Source organism: Anabrus simplex, chromosome 1, assembly GCF_040414725.1.
Source record: "Anabrus simplex isolate iqAnaSimp1 chromosome 1, ASM4041472v1, whole genome shotgun sequence".
In the NCBI taxonomy this organism is placed as follows: domain Eukaryota; kingdom Metazoa; phylum Arthropoda; class Insecta; order Orthoptera; family Tettigoniidae; genus Anabrus; species Anabrus simplex.
In genome coordinates, this window is record NC_090265.1 from 1196473955 (window position 1) to 1196497559 (window position 23605).

At 35.5% G+C, this 23605-nt stretch overlaps 1 protein-coding gene across 1 annotated transcript in view; it reads left to right on the forward strand.

The window, feature by feature from the left end:
* Positions 1 to 7250, forward strand: part of nonC (serine/threonine-protein kinase Smg1) — a 794437-nt gene extending 787187 nt beyond the window's left edge. The window contains 2 exon segments of the mRNA XM_068225601.1: positions 4564 to 4670; positions 7003 to 7250. Of these exon segments, the coding sequence (XP_068081702.1) occupies positions 4564 to 4670; positions 7003 to 7080 (185 nt within the window). The 3' untranslated portion in view covers positions 7081 to 7250.
* The last annotated feature ends 16355 nt before the right edge of the window (positions 7251 to 23605 follow it).

The window sequence follows — 23605 nt, forward strand, 5'->3', positions numbered from 1 at the left end:
AACCGAAACAAAACACAGTTAACAACAGGCACCATACTTTTTTTTTTTTTTGCTAATTGCTTTACGCCGCACCGACACAGATAGGTTTTATGGCGACGATGGGATAGTAATGGCCTAGGAGTCGGAAAGAAGCGACCGTGGCCTTAATTAAGGTACAACCCCAGCATTTGCGTGGTGTGAAAATAGCAAACCACGCAAAACCATCTTGAGGGCTGCCAACAGTGGGATTCGAACCCATAATCTCCCGGATGCAAGCTCACAGTCGTGCGCCTCTAACCGCACGACCAACTCGCCAGGTGCAAACGTTTTCATAATCATTTCAGAAAACGTAAACTTACTAATACAATGTGGAAATTACAAAGGAGAGATATGAGGAAGGCTGATCGAGTACGCAAAGTGTAGCACCGGTTTTCTTCGACAGCTAAAAAAACGGGCTGGCGAGGGGTGAAGGGAAACGTGCAGTGGCAAACCAATTGGAGCGTGGAGGGGAGGAGGTGTAGAGGCATGTCTCCAAGCACGCAGTGTGCAGGCTTAGCATTGGCCCCGTAGTTAACGCCCTAATGAATGTTGGCGCCCAGAATTGATGCCGACATCATTTTTACGTGTACCTCAATGTTTTTTCCAAGTTTCATCACAATCAGCGATTTAACCATTGCCGATGTTTCCTTGTAAGATCATTGGTCCCTGCATGAAGCACTAACATTTGCACATCATCACTATCTTCCACTCTTTCAACCTGCTGAGACAGCTGTTCAATTTTTATTCCCAAATAACACTGTACCTTTCTTACCAGTCCTCCTTGAAATATCACCACTCCAGCGCATCATCGATTTGCCCATGATGAGTAGGTCACGGGTATTTTTGTATGATAGAATTACCTTCCTCCCCTGAGTCAGCTGCAGGAATATAATCAGTAGAGCCCGGATTTCCATGCACTATCAAATCTCAAAATATGCATGCATTCATGAACTATCATATGGCAAAACATGCACAATAAACTGGAAAATGTATTCGGGAGATCGTGGGTTCGAACCCCACTGTCGGCAGCCCTGAAGATGGTTTTCCGTGGTTTCCCATTTTCACACCAGGCAAATGCTGGGGCTGTACCTTAATTAAGGCCACGGCCGCTTCCTTCCCACTCCTAGCCCTTCCCTGTCCCATCGTCGCCATAAGACCTATCTGTGTCGGTGCGACGTAAAGCAAATAACAAAAAAAAAAAAAAAAAAAAAAAAAAAACTGGAAAATATGCACTATCAAAATTCAGTTTCTTTCGAAACATTGTACAGCAACTACCATAATTTCTCCAAACTGTCTTGATTTAAGCTCATCCGTTTGTCTGTCAGCACATTCTTAAGCACAGAAATGACCTTTATACGTCACAAAAAGTGGCAGGAGCATACTTAAATGAAGACATTTGGGACAATGTGAGGTCAAACTTTACGTCTTTGCATTTTCACCACAATACGTCTTTTATGAGCTTGACAAATTCAGTCAGGATTTGAACGGATCACTTTGTTCAGCTTATCTCTAGCTGTCGCAGCTACTTCTCCATGCAATGATTGCAGATGATGATGTCTTCAATAACTTCTATAGATTACCTGTTGCGATAATACAGACGCGTGTGATGAGTGCGAGTTCCGGGTAGTAAATTCCAGGATAACAACGGAAAAGGATTCAGTACAAAACCAACGTTTGTAAGTCGCTTTCTCATTAACGCGGTGTCACAGAAGTGCGATACAAGTTTTGTTTTGTTCGTCTAACATAGACGAAAAAGTGAGCCGTCATTTAGTAATGCGCATTTTAAGGTTCAATTTATAGCAATGTATAACTGGGACGCCTTATTCCTAAGAATTACAGAGATTGACGTGGGAACTTCCAGCTTACGTCAATTTTCACTCAAACAACAGATAAGAAAGTGCTAGGTTAATTGGATTCTAGGACCTCTACCGTATGTACTAACTTTGGTTGAAAAACCGGATGCCAGGAATACATTCAATTCTCTCCGTTTCTCAGTAATAAACATATTGTATATCGTGGAAAAATGGTACCAAATTCTGCACACCAACTTCCATAAAAGTCTTTATCATGCAAGTTAACATTATGCAATATTAAGCGTCCAAATATTCTCTATTAAATCCAAAATCTTCAAAATATGCATTACGCATGAATTTTCTCCTAAAAAGGCCAAAATATGCAAACATGCAGGGAAAAAGAACGGTTATTTGGAATCGTTAAGCCATAAAACGAATGTTTGCAAAGTTTGAGAACTGTAACCAGCTTATTTAAAAACATGCATTTGCATGGAAATCCAGGCTCTAATAATCAGGTTCTGCTTCCTTGTTTCCTTTTGTGATTTTCTATCCGTGCTTTCACTGTTTCTTCGAATTCTGAATGCTTCCACTCTAAATTCTCTATTTTCAAGTCTCTCGCCTTGATTGCTTCGCATATATTTTCCACATTGTCCCAAATTTAACAAAACCGAAAGTTGTCTAGACAATCTTTCTTCACCTTATCACATCCAAAGTGGAACTACTTTAAACAACTTGCACACTTGATTCCATTCTTTAAGTTCTTGCTACACATTGGACACTTAATTGCCTTTACTACTGTGGGGGCCTGAACATCTTACTCTACTGCAGGGTTCAATTCAACACCACCAATAACCAATAAGGCCGCTCTAATAACTGCCAGGAACCACAAGTTACTAGGTCCGGAAAGACTGCACTGTCGCGGGAAGGAGGGCCTCACCCGACCTTACCACATTCCTATCCTCGCCCAGTAAATTTCCAACGCGCAACCCATAGTAAACAACTTCACTTCAGATCACTGGGAAAAATACATCCATCCACTTCAATTGCTCACTCGGTTTAGGATGTCTTCACATTTTAATCCAGATTCCCACTTGGGGTGTTTTTCCGCAATAATGTTGCCACTGTTCATGTATGTATTATCTATTAATTTTTGTGGGACATTATCTTTTGCTAAGATAGTCACAGCTTTCACCCAACTAATTTCTTCCATTTCTGCACATTATTATTGTTATTATTATTATTATTATTATCAACAACAACAACAAATGTTTACTGCCATTTGAGACCATGTTAAGCAACAATTGCACATTACTAGGACCATTCTTTGCAGCCGAAAATCTTTCCATTGTTTCTCTGGTAGCCTGTCTTCTTTCCTCTGTCCATCCACTGTTCAGTTTCTGTTCTTCATGGAAGTCTCTGAAGCTGTCGATCACTGGTCTATACTTCGTTCGGTTCAACATCTATATCATTAGGATGTCTTCTCAATTGAATCCAGATTGCTAAAGATTCTTTCTTACCTCCTTGAACCATTGTCGGAAACTTTATTTCTACTGTCAAATATTTTAAAAGTCTGTCTGAACAGCCTCTTCTCATCTATTTGAAACAGATGTCCTCAAAATGTGAGTCTTCTTCTTCTTCTTCTTCTTCTTCTTCTTCTTCTTCTTCTTCTTCTTCTTCTTCTTCCACTCAGATGGGATCAGCTTTTATGGTAATTCCCCTCCAGTAACTTTGATCTTGTTGTCTATTTTCATCAGCATTGGTACTATTCAAGTCTTTTCTGATGCAAGATTATTTAGGTCTGCCCAGAGCTGGCTGCTCTTCTACTGCCTGCCTCTCCACTCTGCGCACCACATAATCTTCTGGTCTTTGCCTAAGGTGGCTGAACCATCTCAGTCAATTCCCCCCCCAGTTTCTCAGAGATTGATATTATTCTTAGAGATTGCTGAATGGTTTTATTTGGAATTTTATCTAGCCTGGTTATTCCTTGGTTTTTTGTTGTTGTTGTTGTTGTTGTTGTTGTTGTTGTTGTTGTTGTTCATCTTAAATTTAACAAAATTGAAGGAAGAGATGGTCAATTGATTCATCAGTGAAATGAAAATGAAAATCCACAGCCTTTGTCCAGTCATTTGACTGGGTCAGGAATGGGATGGATGAAGACCCCATCTAGCGGCAAGGATAGGAATTATGCCAGCTACCAAAGCCCATCGCACTCCTCTGGGGCAATGATTGATGGCTGACATATGAAATGAAATTATATTGGAGAGTGTTGCTGAAATAAAAGATGACAGGAAAAACCGGAGTACTCGGAGAAAAACCTGTCTTGCCTCCACTTTGTCCAGCACAAATCTCACATGGAGTGACCGGGATTTGAACCACGGAACCCAGCGGTGAGAGGCCAGCGTTCTGCCGCCTAAGCCACGGAGGCTCTGATTCAGCAGTATTCATGAAATTTATTTTTCTAAGTAATGTGCTGCATGTATAGTATTATAATAAAGGATTTTTCTAATCGATTACAGTGTGTTGTTTACTGATTATTTACATATTTCTTAAAACGTGGAATGCTAGGAAAATGCCAAAATATGATTTATAAGTCAACTTGAGTTGGCTAATTTCTCAGTGCAAAGAATTTTTAGTGTTCAAAATCAGTTGTGTTGACTACTGGTTTTACAGCTAGTGTTTAATAAAAGATCCTCAATAGTGCTCTGAATTGTTTGATAAACCTTAGTAAACCACTACTTTTTTATTCCCCTAGCTGTACAAGAAAGAAATGCTTATGCATTAGGTGTTTGGCGCCGTGTACGTATGAAGCTAGAGGGCCGGGATCCTGATCCTGGAAGGAGAGCTACAGTACAAGAACAGGTAACACCCGTTGTATTAAGACAATGCAGTAAATGGAATTGTCAGAATGAAGTTTCTTCCATTCATTCTGATCATGAATCAATTGTACAATAACAGTCTTACTAACAAAAATTCCTTATACAGTTGTTTAACACTTATATCGTTATACATTGAATAAACCTCGTATAAGCACTGCATATTTTTCTTACTAATAAACATGGTATACACATTGTATTACTATACTGCACGTATAGTAAGCTGTAGGAATCTCTTCCGGCAGTTCTCTGGCATATTTCTTCACATTCACCGCCTTCATAATCGCTTTTGCTGGTTATCTAGGAGCAAACCTTTCAAGAAGCCACATAGTAGCATGAAGAGAATAGAATAAAATGGAATGCTCAAATAAACAAGAACAGAACAGTAATAATTATGTCACTGTTAATAATTACTAACCTCATTCTGCACTCATGTCCATAGTGCTGTGAGACTGAAGTTCGCACGATATAGAATTACCTCTTGGATCTTTCATTAAGTAATTTCTGTCTGTGGTAATGACAATTTGAGCATACTCTTTCGTAAATATATATTTCATTTTAAAACTTTCATCTAGAAGAAATTGGCCACCCCGTCTCTTAAAGTGTTTTATTTTATGAACATGTCCAGCCTCCATAACCTCAAATGTTCTGTGGTGGAGATCATCAATGTTATTTCCCATTCTTTCAATATGTACTTAATGGGTAAGTCGGATATTTTAACACGATTATATTACAAACTGATCACTCGTTTCTTTTTCGTCACTCACTGCTATACAACGCTTATACAAGGGTCCCGGTCGGTATAAGCAATTCAGTGAATAACTATAACAGGTGTATACACAAGAGGCTTATATACAGTTTATTAGTAATAATTGCACATAAACCTTGTATAAAAGTTACACACTGTTTATTAGTAAGACTGTAATAATATATTCTTTATAAGTTATATATATTTATTAAAATAATTTAGCAGACACTTCCCCCATTTGAGGATTGTCTAAAAGACAAAGTATAACAAAACAGTGATAATATACAAGAATGTCCAAAAGATTAGAAAGAAATCAACAACACAACAACAAAGCATCTCAGCGAAGCTGGTTATGAAAAATGCTTATTGAAGACTTCAAAGCAGTTATGACCACTTCATTCACTGGGAGTTAGGAAGTTAAAAAGCATGACAGATTGTTATTCTTGTTATTTTCCAGCTAACAATATTGCCTGCATTCTGTCCTGGTCTGTTGGATGCTTGAGTAAAATAGAATACACATTATGGTGTCTTCTGTGATGTGTCCTTGATCATTTAAAGAAATATATTTGTATATAAATATCTGATTTGATTGGTCCAACAATTACAGCAAAACTTTGTTTCAATTTGCTTGATTCGTAGTTGATCCAGGTTTGTAATTTTTACTTGAAAAATCATGTTGTGTCAGGTAGGGCATTCAGGCTTAAATTTAGTAGTAAATTTCTTCAGCTTATTCTACCAAAAAAAAACCCTTCTCTAATTGAAAGTAACTAGCCCAAATTATTAACGATGAGTATGGGGAAAGGTACACAACATGGCAGTTATTTCTGTTGCCTACAAAACTCATGAGAAGCAAAATATAACACACACAATCTAAAAGACAGTCCATGGCTAATATTGAGGGTTCATGGTTGAATTTTTACTCATGATTGTGACCGAACATATGCACACCTGCACATCAAACTCCTGTTCTCCAACACGGCTTTCTGTATCACAGTGTCATCACAGTACAGTTCACCTCACAGCTTATTGCACTCCACATAATGAAGACCATAAGATTCACCACAGTACTCGCTTACGCACAGGACTCTCATCCGTCTTGGAACTCACTCGTGATTGACGCAACACTGACTCACTCAAGACTGACCCCAGGCTGATCAGTCACACTTGGTTTTCTCTTTATATAGGCCCACAGTAGATTCTCATAGTTTCCACTTCCAGTCTCTTCTAAGAGCTTCCTTTTCACAAGCCCCAACATGTTACCAGCAGTATTGTTTCCTTCACCGCAGGCCCATCCACATTGTCACTGTTCCACCAGTTTTGTCATCCACCAGCCCTGCACACTCGGCCTTCACTGTAAAATGAAATAACAACCATGGTCTCATATCCATCTTTCACATTGTGGATGCGATGTTAAAGCTACACCCTCTCACATTTTTAATATGCAAGGAGGCGACTGATGTGTCAGAATTGATGCGTTTTTTTTAAAAGCATTTTTATAGTATTTCCTATCATTAAGTTTTCAATTGGACTTGATCTCTTATTGATGAAGAATTGTATGTATATCATCTAGGTGGAGTATGTTATCCACGAGGCCATGAGTCTGGATAATTTGGCGTTGCTGTATGAAGGATGGACACCATGGGTGTGAAGCATATCAAAGGGCGGCTTGAGCATTGAGTTCGGTCCGTTGGAAGTGCTATTCTTCCACACAACGTCCCTGGAGGAGTTGAGCGTGGGTCTCTCTCTATCTCTCACCCCCTCCATTGCCTGCCTGGGAGGGGGGGATGTGGCATTCAGCTGCAAACAGAAGAACAGGAACAGCCACAAACGTCATCATAGGCCCCTGCTTTCTCACTCTGCCTTGTGAGTAATGTTAGTTGTATGTTAATGTGACATGGCCATTCATTTTATAAATTGAACTGTTCACCAAGTTCTCTTATTTCATAACAAGTATTAGACATCCAGGATGTTAGAGTATTGTTTCACAAGTTGTGTAGCATACATTATATTTCATTATTGGACTATACAATTTATTGTGATGGTATTAAGTGAGTAAATTATCATTAGGTATTATGTTGAGGTTATTACTTGGAAGTGAATTATGCAATCTTATTTCATTGTACAAAATTTTGTTAAAAGTTGCATTTATTGTCTCTTAATTTTTATAATTGGGTGGCAGTTACTTCGGAATATAATGGATATGAAATTTAAATTCACACATAATATTGGAAAATAAGTATTAACCTTTCCTCTGTTCATCTTACTAGCACAAAACTGACAACTGATATGGCTTTTTTTTTTTCCTGGGTGTTTGGACTGTGCTTAATTGAAATAAGCAACTCTTATCAACATATGATGTAAAAATAAGTATTATCTATGAATGACCAATCTGTAGAACTGAAAAGTCGATTTGTTTTCTATCATAATATTTTGTTTTTATTTTCTTGTTTTTTAAGGTCTTTGTTCATTGTATTGATTTTCTGACTTTGTGTCCTTAAGTATAATTAATGAAAGACTTGTTGCAGTGCTGTTTATAATGATAGAAGTCAGATATCATCCATATCAATACAACAGATTTTTATAGCCTGATCAGGATTTACAAAGAGTGAAATGTCTGTAGTAACTTTTCCACTTTATTATTTTTGAAGCTAAACAGAATTCCTAAAAGTTTATACCAGTGTGAGTCATTCATTTACAGTACCTCCAAGTATGTTATTGCAGCTGTGGAAAGGTTTGTATTAGTATAATATCAATATGTTAATCCTTATTGTGAATTAAGATCTATAAATTATGCAAGAATTCATGGACCAGTATTATATCCTGGTTGTCATTTCAGTAATATTTGGTGGGCTGAGTAGCTCAGACGGTAGAGCACTGGACTTCTGAACTCAAATTGGCAATTTCAATCCCAGCTCCGTCCAGTGGTATTTGAAGGTGTTCAAATACACTACCCTCATGTTGGTAGATTTACCAGTGCGTAAAAGAGCTCCTGCGAGACAAAGTTCTGGCACCTCACCTTCTATGAAAACAGTAGTTAATGGGATGTAAAACCAATAACATTATTATTATTATTATTATTATTATTATTATTATTATTATTATTATTATTATTATTATTATTATTATTATTATTATTATTATTATTATTATTCAGTAATATGAAACCACCAGGATGTAATGTTGATCCTTAAATTTTGATCAGAAAAATCAGATACATTAAATTACATTTAATTTTGTGGTATTTAAATATCAAAAGTAACATGCTTAGTCTAACACTTAATGTTACTATTAATTAATTTTCCAGCTACATTTGTTCTTTTGTGATATCACCCTGATCTTGTCAGGTGTTTTTTTCATAGCATAAAGGCCCTTTTAAATCTGCAAACAAGTAAGGTCTGAATGTTGTACTATCAAAGCTTTTTCTTATGTGTTTGGATTACTCAATTGAACTTAGATGCATGTTATAGGTTGCTGTATTAAATCCTGATAGAAATGGTCAGCCTTTAAATGTGATAAATCTATATCATTATTTCTATTAGCTCATAGAAGAGCTCCTTACAGGGCAAAATTCCAGTTGTGGAGGGATTTGAAAATTCATAGATTCATACTATTTACAGTACTTATCTTATACTTATGAGACATTTTTACTTCTTTAATATATTCTCCAATAGTAATTTCTTCTATTCTCAGTATCATATTCACATTAACTGGAAATAGAAACTGATTTGTATGTATGTTGCTTTATTAGCAGTTTGGCTCCCTCTGTGGATCAGTGGGAGTGTGTTGGCCTCCAGATCCCAAGATAGCGGGTTCAAACCCGGCACAGGTAGTCTAATTTTTGAACAGTGAAAAAAGATCTGTTCGGCTTTCCATGTCGTACAATTTTAGCATGTAAAAGATCTCTGGTAACACATTTGGTGTTTACCCAACAAAATTTATTAAAACTCAACCATAGATGCCACCCAAGAGATTTAGTTTACTCTACCATCTAGTAAGCCTAGGGTAAAACAGAACATCAAAATTGATGAGCAAGCACCACACAGTACCTGAGGCCATACGATTATTATTATTATTATTATTATTATTATTATTATTATTATTGTTATTATTATTATTATTATTATTATTATTATTACTACTACTATTAAGCAGATGCTTTCTCTTCAGACTATCACATGTTTAATAAAGTCCAAAGAGTTTTAAGGAATTCTCTCCAGAGGCTTTGGTATCAGAAGATTTACTGGCACGTTAAAAGAACCCCTTTGTGAGGCAATATTTGGCAGTCCTGCATCCTTTGAAATACATAAGAAGTAAGAAGCATTAATCTCATTGCATCATCATATTTTCCTCCAGCTTATCGGAACCAGATTGGCCCCACAATATAGGATTAGTGTACCTGCCTCTTAATTCGGTGGCCCCAGATTTGATTCCCGGCCAGGTCAGGGATTTTTACCTGGATGTGAGGGTTGTTTCAAGGTCCGCTCAGCCTACCATTTTCAGTTATTCTCATTTCATTTCAGTAGAGTACACCTAGGTACAGCTGCCCATTTCTGTACATAATCATTACCGCATTTTTAATCTTGAGAGAACATGGGATTGTATTGTTCTGCTTCTTAGCTGCTTATCTGCAAAAGTCCTGTCTTTCATTTTAATGATGTGACTTAATTGTTGAATCTCCTTCATCATAGCAGTAAAGAGAAGAGAACTCCACTTTGTCATAGATCTTCTGTTATTCTAAGGCTATTTGTATTTCTGCAGGTGATTGACAACAATTAGTTTGTCCCAGTAGATAATTTTTGGTCTTTCTTCATGTCATTTTTTATTTCAGTGTTCCTCAACACAGAACATTATTTTTCAACCGCTCATCCACATTGTGGAAGATGAGCAACGGCATGTACAGTGGAGGCAACATGTGCCCCAGGACTAGTACACTAGCTATGAAGTCCTTACAGGAAGATTGAAAACTGATGGCTAATGGGGCTCTGGTAAAATCATGACAGGACTAAGAAGCCAACAGTGTTATTGTAGATTGTTGCTCTTACAAAACATAAGAATGGGAATGTTACAGAATAATTACACCAAAAATATGTAAACTTGATGCTCACATTTTTTCCTACCAATAAATTAAGGACACTGTTTTGGTGTAACTTACAGAAATTGCAGAAATTGTTTTTTTTTTAATGAAATAATATATACTGTTACCAGTTACACATTTTATTAAATGACACTATATTCCCCTTCAGTGGGGATAAAGAACAACTTGAACTATGCCTCCTGTTCAGTAACTTACACTACAATATCAGTTTCACAATAGAACATGAAACCAACAGATCATGTAACTTCCTGAACCTCTCTATGACAGTCACAAATGGGACACACAAATTCAGCGTTTACAGGAAAACAACAGTAACCACTATAACCATACATAACTCCTCATGCCACCCAACCAATAAAAAATAAAAAAAATTGAAAAAAAGCATCATTTCCAAACTATGCTTCATAGAGCATTAAACTATCCTTATCTGGAGAGTGTAGGACTAAAGAAATTCAATTCATAAAACAAATGGCCATAAATACTGGATACAGTCCACAGTGATAGGTAAAATGCTTAGAAGCATCAAGAAGAAAACAACAGAAAAATCAATGCTAGAAAGTGAACACCAAAAAGAAAGACATGCGATATCACAGCTTACCATTAATTGGAAAATATCTTACCAAATATCCAGAGCCCTCAAGAAGGAAAATCCAGTCATCAGCTTCTCAACCATAAACAACCTGGGTCAGATCCTACCTCATTGTCAATATACCAGATAAATTCAAATCACCTGTCAAAATTAGACAGACTGGAAGAGGATTTGACATTTTGGGCATTTTGGCTATATAAGCATGAAAACTTGGCAGTTGCTGCCCATCTAGAAATATCAAATATACAAAATTCTCTCACCATTTTACACACACTTCCAAAAGGGATAAAACTGAACGTTTTAGAAACTTCAGAAATTTATACACATCATTTAATGGATCCTCAACTTGTGCTCATTGAAAATTAGTATTTATAAACAATATTAAAAAGCTTTAGCAGCAAATGTATATTTCTGAGACGACACATACTTACTGTTGATCCAACATAGATGTTACAAATTAATAATTTGTAATCTCTGAACCCATCTCTTTTCAGTTTCAACTCAGTTTTTCAAGTATAATACTGTTACTATATCGTCCCTGCTCTGGCAAACTAACGAATCTGAAAATTGTCAAAAGGTTAGGAGAGCTGAAAGAAGTTGTGATTACTCATGTCAAATCAATTTTTATATTTAATTATTGGTTTTATGTGTTAGGCATACAGAATGAGCTGCAGATGTGAGACTTTGTCAGAGGGTAGACAATATATAAATAACAAAATCTAGACCACAACTTCAGAACTACAGATTCCTTAGTTTGTCAGTTTCGCTAGTTTGCCAGAGCAGGGACGATATATTTTCTTTTTCTGGTAATTTATAAATTTATTGCTCAAAATTAGTTTTGGGTGTCTGAATAACCCAACATTTAATTTTTATTTATTTTTAATAATGCACATAGCTTCTACTCTTTCTTGCAGTACTATAATATTCTATGAAAACAATTTTGTACCAAGTAGAGCAACAGTATACCGTATGTCACCATTTTCACCACCTGACAATGAAGCGAAGTCTTCTGAAACTTATTGTGAAATAAATTATTTAATAAAACTTGTGACTGGTAACAGTTTATATTATTTCATAAAGAATTAATTCAGTCATGGACAAGACCTTCTTTTTAAAAAAATGATTATGTTTAAGATCAATATGATTTTCCATTCAGTAAACCATTTGGACATAATCATCATATATTTGCTAGGTATTAGTTCTCTGTTAGCCAGTTTTCTTACATTGTCTCTTCTGATATTTTAATTGTAATCATTTTAGAGATGGAATTTCTTATGAGTTATCGGTCCAGTATTTGCCTAGCATGAGTGTGGAATGTTTGGAGGAACGTGCTCTCATAGGACAGTCATCAGTATCAGGATTTTAATTTACAAACATTTTTTACAAAAGCAAAATATAAGTGGGCAGGTAAAGGAGGTTCATCAGTAAATTAGTGTTGCTATAGATTACAAATACCCATGTATTTTTCTAGAAATGTTCTCAGTATGTGTTGCGTAGAAAGTTTGATCATTTGAAGCAGAGCAAGGTCTTTTCGAAACATGTAAAGTTTTTCTTGCAGTTTCTCTCATTGAAAATGTCATAATCCTAAAAGACTATTTTGCCTATTATTCTTGGGCAGGTGGCTAGTCCAAATCCTGGTCAATATTGGGTTACAATTTTCACCTGAATAATCATATGGTATCTTTCCATATTTTACCCTTGACAGGGCGTGGTGACATGTCACTAGCAATTAGAAAGTTTATGACATGCTGATTGATCTTTGGCCAGCTTCAAAGCTTTGAATAAAGACTTTCCACCAAATGGCATATAGATCCGGCCTTAAAATCCCCAACCTAAAACCAAATGAGCCAGGATTGCTGCAACTCCCAGAAATCATTAATCTAGTTAATAATAATGTTATGTGTTGAATGCCCCTGTAGCTGCTATTAGTCTCAAAGCATGAAAAATTAATATGGCTTTAATGGAGACACAAAAGGAAGAGACCGACAATGCTACTAATGTCCCAAACATCTGTTATCATTTCAGGTACCGGTACTTTGTTTCCAATTAATATCCATGTGTTTGCATGAGGGAAGTGAGATGTAACGAAGATAAAATTCATGGTATATTTGTACTTGAAGATCCTTACGGCCTTTTGAAAAAATCTTGCTCGTTTCTCAGCCACAACTTTCACTTCGCAGATTGCCTAGAAAAACATTTTTCACTTGAATTTGTAGTGGATGAACATTGCAAATTGAGATAATTATAATGGAATAAATTTATGTTGCTATTGCGGACTATAAACATATCAATAATTCAACTAATGTACTGCATATTTCCTTGTTATGAAGTAGAGTAAAAATATAGTAATAAGTTACAAGGAATAAGTTCATGATATATTAACTGCTTCTATTTATTGTATTTATAGATTTCTTTTGATATTAAGAGAAGCATACAAGTTAGCATTTAGAGAAACAGCTGAGAATATGAGCAAAATGGATTGCTATTTAATTTTTTAATAGGGACTGAGGGGTAGACATACATGCATTCTTGCGTAAGGTCATTTTTCCCTTTTTCTTTCTTAATTCCCTTGAAATTCACTTGCAGAAAAGGATTCCTCAAACAAAAGTAATGCTCAGAGCTTTTCTTCTGATGGTTATGAATTTTCGAGCTTGTAGGCTGTGGTGTAGTAAGATATGAAATTCCAAACTTGTCAGTGAAAACTGCATTCAGTATCCTTTACTGATTGCTGACCTTGATAAATATGAGAAATTGCAGACTCCTTGATGATCTTAATCAGTGAATACAAAAGTGATCAGTTACTTTACAAAACCTATTGTATCATTCTCCTAGCCACATGACATTAAAAGTTGCAGAGAGTAATATGAGCTATGCTGTTTTTTTTTTTTTTTTTCCATAACTTTGTTTCGTAAAGTTAAAAATGCCAGGCTGAGTGGTTCAGACGTTTGAAGTGCTGGCCTTCTGACCCAAACTTGGTAGGTTCAATCGTGACTCAGTCCAATGGTATTTGAAGGTGCTCATATACATCTGCAATTGTGTTTGTAGATTTACTGGCACTGTAAAAGAACTGCTGCGGGACTAAATTCCAGCACCTCGGTGCCTCTGAAAACCACAAAAGTAGTTAGTGAGATGTAACACCAATATTATTCCATGGTGGCTATTGATTAGTAGGCCATATTTGATTTTTCTTAAGCCTAATCTGAGAATAGCTAGCCGAGTGACTCAAGTGGTAGAAGCGCTGACCTTCTGAGATCAAGTTGGTAGATTTGATCCCAGCTTATTCTGGTGGTATTCGACAGTGTTCAAATGTGTCAGCCCTGTTATCAGTAGATTTATTATCACGTAAAAGAAGGGACAACATTCTGGCACCTCATCCTCTCCAAAAACTGTAAAAGTAGTTAAGATATAAAACAATTACATTATTATTATTATTATTATTATTATTATTATTCTATGATAATCCTTAGTGATCTTGAATATGAGCTTGCGTTCAACGACTTATTAAACTATACAGATATACTGAATATACTTTTACTAATTATTCATACCTTTACAGTGCAATAAAATAAGTTGTATGGATCTTTCACATATCTATGCATTTCCATTATCTTTTTTTTTTTTTTGGCGTCGCGCCGACAATGATGGGACAGGAATGGCCTAGGAATGGGAAGGAAGCGGCCATGGCCTTAATTATGATACAGCCCCAGCATTTGCCTGGTGTGAAAATGGGAAACCATGGAAAACCATCTTCAGGGCTGCCGTCAGTGAGGTTTGAACCCACTGTCTCCCGAAAACTGGATACTGGCCACACTTAAGTGACTGCAGCTGTCAAGCTTGGTCCATTATCAATTAACTTTGTAATGCTGACAGTGCATTGTATTGTAGGGTATTTTAAAGTAACCAAATATAAGTATGTTCATTTAAAAAAATAATCTTTACTAATTTATACTACAGTTGAGTATTTATGCATGAAATAACTATGACAGCTAGTGGGACTGAATAGCCAATTTTATGCATTCTCTTTTTATAACCTTTACCCCATTAAAAATATCAAACTGACTCTTTTTAAACTTTTATTTTAATCCTTTGTTCATAATGGTACAAATTAAGTCAGTTTCTTTTAGTGTGTATTGAATTATTAAATATTACTTCCACATTTTGAAGTTGGGAAAATTACTCCGTGAAACTTATTACAGTTATTATTCTGTTGATATTGATGCTTTAGTGGCCCGTACTTATAGACATGATACTGTATAGGCTTTTGGGCTTATACCGTGTCAAGAAAATAAGGTGAAATTCTTTACGTTTCGCAGAGAACTGTGCTCTGCGTCATCAGAAGAAAATCTTGACTGTCCACGAGAAAGGCTTCTGGTCCAGCCCAAAAAGTTTCCTTGTGAATAATGCTTCCTAGAAACTTCAATACTTTCATATAAACAAAAGACATAATTCTTTCTTATACCCTTCACACACAGCTTCAGACTATTTCTGACTTTAAAGTACTGAATTTAAGGAAATGTCCAGCCAGACTTTCTCGTAGACAGTCAAGATTTTCTTCTTATGACGTAGGGCACAGTTCTCTGAGAAACGTAAAGAATTTCACCTTATTTTCTTGATACGGCATAAGCCCAAAAGCCTATATAGTTATTATTCTGTATTGTTTTCATAATGTCTGCTTATCATTATCATTTGATTATCCAAAGGAAGTAAGAGTGTTGACGTTGTGGTATGTCTTCTTTGTGTCTTACACTGCTGCAGCTCACTGTATTTTCTATTCCTGGCTTATCATATTACAGTTTTCTGTATCTTAGTTTGAGTTTAGGAAGAATTTGAATATGGTTGAATGTCTGCAGCTATCAAAGTATAGTTCAGCTCTGTATTGATATACAACATTGTCAAAGCTAGGCATTAACAGAAACCTTGATTTATTTGTTTGTTTATTAATTAATGCCATCTAGATTTGAAAGGTCAGGATTGAAGGAGATTTCTATTTTAAAATCTGCTGGTACTCTTATCCGACTATTGTAATCATTGCATTTTTGTCACTTGAGGATATGATTGATTGGAAACAGAGTGGAATTTTACTTTTCAACCTAATGTACTCATGTTTTTGTTTGTGCTGCTACTTACATCCCTGTACCAGATGTCTAGTTATTTTCTTATTCGAACCGGGTTTAATGCTGCTGTGAAATACAGGCAACATAAACAAGGCAATTTCTTCCACAGCTCTTTAAGAGAACTGATCCTTTTTTAGGATGATGATGGTGGTGGTGGTTGTTGTTTTAAGGGTTCTGGCATCTAGGTCATCGGCCTGTTTTTAGAAATAAGTTGAACTCTACTCCTGGTGGAATCCAGACCCACACACAGTATGTAATGGAAAGAGTACATCTTGCTGCCAAGGCAGTGATACTGCTCTGACTGCTTTTCTAAGCATTATATGAACTGGCTGGACATTTCTTTTAAATTGAGGACTTTAAAAGTCAGAAATACCGGGTGAGTTGGCCTTGCGGTTAGAGGCGCGTGGCTGTGAGCTTGCATCCGGGAGGTAGTGGGTTTGAATTCCTCTGTTGGCAGCCCTGAAGAGGGTTTTCTGTGGTTTCCCATTTTCACCCAGGCAAATGCTGGGGCTGTACCTTAATTAAGGCCATGGCCTCTTCCTTCTAACTCCTAGGGCTTTCCTATCCCATCTTCGCTATAAGACCTACCTGTGTCGGTGTGACGTAAAACCACTAGCAAAAAAAAAAAAAAGAGTCAGAAATAGTCTGTTTGAAACTGTGTGTGAAGGGTATAAGAAAGAATTATGTCTCTTTTGTTTATATGGAAGTATTGAAGTTTCTAGGAAGCATTATTCACAAGGAAACTTTTTGGGCTAGACCAGACTGATTCCTATGAAACATAGCAAGATGATCAGCAGTAACATATCATGAAATTAATGGTGATAGTTGTTCTATCATAAAATAATATTTACATACTTAACAACATGGTAATTTATTGCTACAATTTTAAATGAAATGTGGTGTATTGAAGACATCGATTGCAATGATATTTGGAAGGATGGTCAATTATGACATCATAACATCACTGTACTATTGCCATTGTTACCATAGGCTGCCCTTGGTGTGGCAAAATGAGTGATTCTAAATAGTAATACATGAGTTTCTTCCTTTTATGCTCATAAAAGATAAAATGCATGCACATTTTGTATTGTATATAGATTGCTATACGATTTCAAACTGCATTTTATTTTAGCTTCCGTTATAAATAATACTGAAGTATCGAAACCCAAATACAGTATTTTGATAAATTCATATAGGGCCTATGCCAGGTGTTTGTAAAATAGGTTTGTGGAGCTGAAATTCAGTTCCTTGTCGAAATATCTTTTTCAGTACTAGGTTTTTATGTAACTAAAAATATAACGATCAGTACATTTCTAACTGCATATGCTTAGTCATTCTACACAGTCAGTTAATCACTCTGAGCTGCCAAGCTATTTTTTAGCAATTAATTATAATAGTACCCTTGATTTCATGTAAAATTATTACTGTTATCTGTAGGATATGTTAATTGGTCATTCACCCAAGTTTCATTGAAATCTGTCAGGTCCAACCCAGACAGTTTCCTTGTCAGTGGCCTGTCTTCTTCATCCCCATCATCATTATTTTCCAGCTCCAGTTTCCCAGGTGTGGTATACAAGCACTCGCCACTTCTTCCTGTCAAAGTATAGTTCATATTCCTTAAGTGGCCTATATAATGTCCATTTGATTAGACAAAACATGTGTTTAATAATGGGTTTTTGTTCCAGATTATATGTCTTAATTGTTCTTCATCTCTATAAATTGTGTTCAGCCAACTAAAAATGTAATTTCACATCCTCTTTACAGTTTGGAGATGTAAGGATCATGAACATCATGCATAACTGAATTTTGCTGCTTTATTATTTCTAACATTCAGCTAATTATTCTTCTCTACTGCCTACTGCAGTAACAGAGGATTTTTGTAGAATGAAACTTTATGGCTGATCCTTTCTTAATGGTTATCAGTAGAGCCCGGATTTCCGTGCAACTATCAAATCTCAAAATATACATGTATTCATGCACTATCATATGACAAAACATGCACAACAAAGTGTAAAATATGCACTATCAAAATTCAGTTCAACATGGTTACATTTTCAGCTTCTTTTGAAACATTGCACAACAACTAAGTTCTCCAAATTGCTTTGATTGTTAGCACATTCTTAAACACAGAAAATGATATTTCTACGTCACAAGAAGTGCGAGGTGCATGCTTAAATGAAAACATTTGTGACTACGTGAGATCAACTTGTATGTCTTTTGCATTTTCACCACACAATACGTCTTTTTTTACGCTTGATGAATTCAAAATCATAATTTTAACGCGTCACTTTGTACAGCTTATCTCTAGCTGTCACAGCTACTTTCTGTGTGATGATTGCAGTCACATTTGGATGCCTTCAATAACTGCTAATGATTCGACAAGGGGTAGTCCTGTAGCTTCTAATTTTGGTACCGCAGCAGGCAATTTGCCAAAATTTAATTTTATATTAATTTAAGTCTTGCTGCATATTCTTTTTGCTGAATTCCACTTGCGCATTTTTAATGCAAACATCATCATATACTCAAACTGTCTACAACCTAACACTGGAAAAAAATAATTCAGTTAAGTGATAAGTTTCATGCGGGCAGATATTTTTACATCTAATTCTGTGTAATTACTTCATGCAGTTGTCACCATGGGCCAAAGGTTTTGTAACATCAAAACTTAATGCGAAGAAGTGGCTGCAGCAGAAAGCTGAAGGTTGGATGACATGTATAGTAAAGCAGTTCATAGAATGAAGACCAGATGGGAGCAGTGAGCACTGAATGTTGTTTCTGGTGACTCTGATGTGCCGTCTGTAGCATCACTGCATCAATTCAGTAACGTGAACGGGATCAAATGAATCGATTCCGTAAAGTGATCGAATATCCCATCACTATACCATATATACATACTAACTTTAGTTGTCAGCAATACATTCTCTCTCCATCTCTCAATAATAGACATATAACGTGGAAAAACGGTTCCAACTTCTACAAACTAACATTCATAAAAGACACTATCATGCATCTTTAAAATTCGATATCGCCAAAGTCAGAAGAGAAGTAATATTATGCAATATTAACATCAAAATATTCGCTATTAAATCCAGCATCTTCGAAACATGCATCATGCATGAATTTTCTCATGAAAAGGCCATAACATGCAAACAATGCATGGAAAAATAATGGTTATTTGGAATAGTTAAGTCGTAAAACGAATATCTGCAAAGTTTGAGAAGTGTAACTTGCTTATTTTAGCTTATTTAAAAACATGCATTTGCATGGAAATCTGGGCTCTAGTTATCAGTTTTTTGTCATTTTCAGGTGAATGTAATAATTTAAAGAAACAGTATGTTTATTGTGTATTAGAAACATTTTGTAAGAGTTGCAATCAAGCTCTTAATTGCTTTTATCTTTGTCATATTTATTTTGTTCTAACATTTACTTTTCTTTTAATTATATCAAATTATGCTAACTCATAGTGAGGCCAGTATAATTTGTTATAATTCTTATTTCTTCATAGTTGATGTTTACATTAGAATTATTTTAAAAAACAAATGTTTTTATATGATTCTATTTTTTATGATTAGTATTATTAAAATAAGTCACAGATTTGTGAAGGTGCTCAGCTGCTGGTATGTAAAAGTATTTGTATATATAATATTGTTGAATGGTCATGTCACATTAAAATCTTGATCAGTGTTGCATAAAAAGAGCTGTTTTATGGGATGAGTGCAGAGAGGGGGGGATATATCTGCCATCGTATTTAGACCCTGTGGTCTAAACTTTCTTGATCAGATTCACTGATGTACGCAAGCAGTGCTTTTGTCAAAAGGCTAACATTCTGTTAAGTTGGCCATTATTATTATTTCAGTTAAATGTTATAATTGGATTGAAATATTTTAGAACATTTTTCAGTTAGTTCTAGTCTGGACTTTCTCTGATTTGTGCACAATTTTGCTATAAAAAGACAGCTCAGTTCTGGATATATGACATTCATGTACTATTTAATTGGCCTGGTGGTCCGCTGGGGTTGCCATACAAGTAAGTTTATCACTAATTTTGTTAATTGCTCCAAGGAAATACTTATGATGTGTAATCATTGCTTTTTCATATTCTGATAAATGCTGCTTTTACATAAAATGAATAATGAAGATATAAAAGGTGTCCGAAAGTGGGAGAAAGTGCTAAAAATTAAAATATTTCATAGGAACGTAATACTGCCAACCGAGTTGTTCTGTATGTGAAATCTGTATTGGCATCATAGTTCCCTTTAATTCAGATTTCTTACAATCCATAATGGAATGAGGGAAATTTCTGTTGGCAGTAACCGGTAATATTAGCTCTGAGTAAATCATTTTGAAAGTAATGAAAGTTTAATTTTAGTATAAAGTGAAGATGACTAATAGGTGGAGGCATGATTTTTTGCATGTAACAATAAATGCAACAAAGAACATTTTGAACAAATTTTGATGTATCTTAAAGAACCATATGCCTCTGATTAACACTACTCAACTGGATTATTTAAAATAGTGTCACTCCCTTATGCCAGCATGATTTGAACTCTCAGGAAAGAATGGTCTCTCTGTTTTTACTGTATAATTATAACAGTTTATATTCATATTTTACCAATCTATCACATGAAATCCATCAACAGTTGTGACAAAACTAACAATGCATGTACTTATGAAACAATTTAGACTCTCAGAAAATAATCCCAGTTATGCCAGTTTTTGCTCATCATAATAATAATTTCCATTTATCCAGCTGTAGGCGAGTAGAGGCAAATATGGTTCCTCTCCACTTTTTTCTGTCTTTCCACCACTCTTCCTCCAACACTGTATCCCAGTCCAGGTTTCTTTCTGTAATACTGCGTTGGATTGTGTCCTTCCATCTCATTCATGGTCGTCCGTGGTCTCTCCTTCCTTGCATTTGCATTTCCATCACCTTTTTTTTGGCATTCTTTCATCCATCATTCGCTTCATGTGCCCAAACCATCTTAATCGGATCTGCTCTATTCTATCATTCATTTTTTCCACTCCAATTTCTCCCCGGATTTTCTCATTCCTTATTTTGTCTCTTCTACACTTCTGTATCATACTCCTCAAGAACTTCATTTCGGCTGCCTGTATTTGACTCCCATCCTTCTTTGCCATTGTCCAAGTTTCTGCTCCATAAGTTATGAATACATAATACATCTTGTGCATAGTTTCCTTTGTTACCATTGGCACATCTTTGTCCTGTAACATGTTTCTTACACTACAATAGAAACAGCTTCCAGTTTGAATCCTCTTACAGATTTCAGCATCCAGTCAAGCATGCTCCATTAATTCAGGTATTTGAATTTTTCCGCTACTTCCAGGGGCTTGTCTACAAGTCTAACCTGACATTTTCTTTCTTTCTCCCCTCTAGTCATAACAAGAGTTTTACTCTTTTCTGCACTTATTTTCAATCCATATTCTTTGATCCTCCCATTCACCACATCCAACTGCTCTTGAACCTTCGTGTCCTCTTCTCCCCCAAATCACAATATCATCTGTAAATAACATGTTCATTTCTTTTCATATGCTGCTTTTGCTGTTCTCATGATGTCATCTGTTACTATTGTAAACAGGATTGGCAATAGAACACTTCCCGGTCTCAGCCCGCTAGTGATTTTGAACCAACTTGTCCTGCCGACTTGTGTTTGCACGTAACTACAACATGATCATTTTTATTAATCCCTGTCCAATTCCTTTTTGCACCAGACAGTCCCAAGCTTTAGTCCTAGGGACACTGCCATATGCCTTTTCATTGTCAATGAATGTCATCACCATCTCATTCCCATACTCCCATTGCTTTTCCATTAGTTGTCTCATAATGAAAATGGGCTATATTGTTGACCTTCCACTTCTGAAACCAAACTGATTTTCCTTTATCTGATTTTCAACCTTCAACCTTATCCTACTTTCCAATATCCTCTCCATTATCTTAGCAACATGGGATGTCAGAGTAATTCCCCTGTAGTTCTTCAATACTTCCTGATTGTCTTTCTTGAAAATTGGGATGATTATTCCTTTTTGCCAATCATCAGGGACCTCCTTATTCTCCCAGACAATCCTGGGAACTCGATATGTTCTCTGCAGGCCTACAGCTCCAGCTCCCTTTATCATCTCCACTGAAATTTCATCTATTTGAGCAGTTTTTCCATTCTTCATCTTTCTTACTGCCATTTCAATTTCATGTATTGTAATTTCTTTATCCATTTCTTCATCAACTACTTGCCTTTCCTGGTCGTCCATTGAATGACTGTCATTAGTTCTCATGCTCAGCAACTTCTGAAAATACTCTCTCCATTTATTTCTTCTGACTATGTTAATATCAAGATACCATACAGTAATTTCTTGCTGCCCTGCATATCATCCCTCAATTTCTATGTGAAACTTTTTTCTATATAATTATAAAATTTTACATATATATTTCACAAACAATTATTCAACATATGAAATCTGTCCAAAGTCCCATCAGAACTAGCTGCCCACATATGCTGATGAAATGTTGTCTTTAGAAAGAAAAATAAATCTATTGGTGGATTTTTTTTTTTTTTTTTTTTTTTTTTCTTTTGAAGTGATTTCTCTTCACTTTCGACCTAATCTATAACTATTAAGCTGTTCAGTCTGTAGAAGATTAATTCAGAGAAAGCACCTGAAAAGGGAAACATTGAAAAGCAATTATACCTGAAAAAGATACCATTTAATAAAATTGGAATGATGTGTTTCATTCTTGAAAGAACACCATCAGATTCTATCAAATCACACTTGACTGTGTTATTGTTGTTGGTTGGGTTTTTTAACCTATTGTTGATCAATTGGTGAATATCATTAAGAAGTGAAAAATAATTTATGTTAAAATTCCCTGTACACCCTTTTAATAATTGTTAAAATGTTAGAAGTTTTCTTAATAAAGTATTCCTCCTGATCTTCTTTTCTCCATCATTGCATTACCAGTAGTAAATTTCAAAAACTATGTAAACAAACTACTCATCTATATGCTAAAAGAAAAGATATCAATAAAAATTGACAGGTCAGTTAAAAACACACTAGAATGAATGAAAAAAACTAAATAAACTGAAAAGAACAGAAAACAAAATCATGATATATTTTAACATCACCAACATGCACACTAGCATACAAATAGAAGAACTGGTTAAAATTATAGGAAAAAAACTAAAAACAATTCACCACGAGAAACAAAAGAAATAATAAACCTATTAGAAACAACCTTAAACTAAAATATGTATATATTCAACGACAAAATATTTTCTCAAAAGAAAAAAATTAGCCTTAAGTTCACCATTATCAGGAATACTGTAATAGTGAACATATTCCTAAAAGTAATATTGAGAAACGTTAAA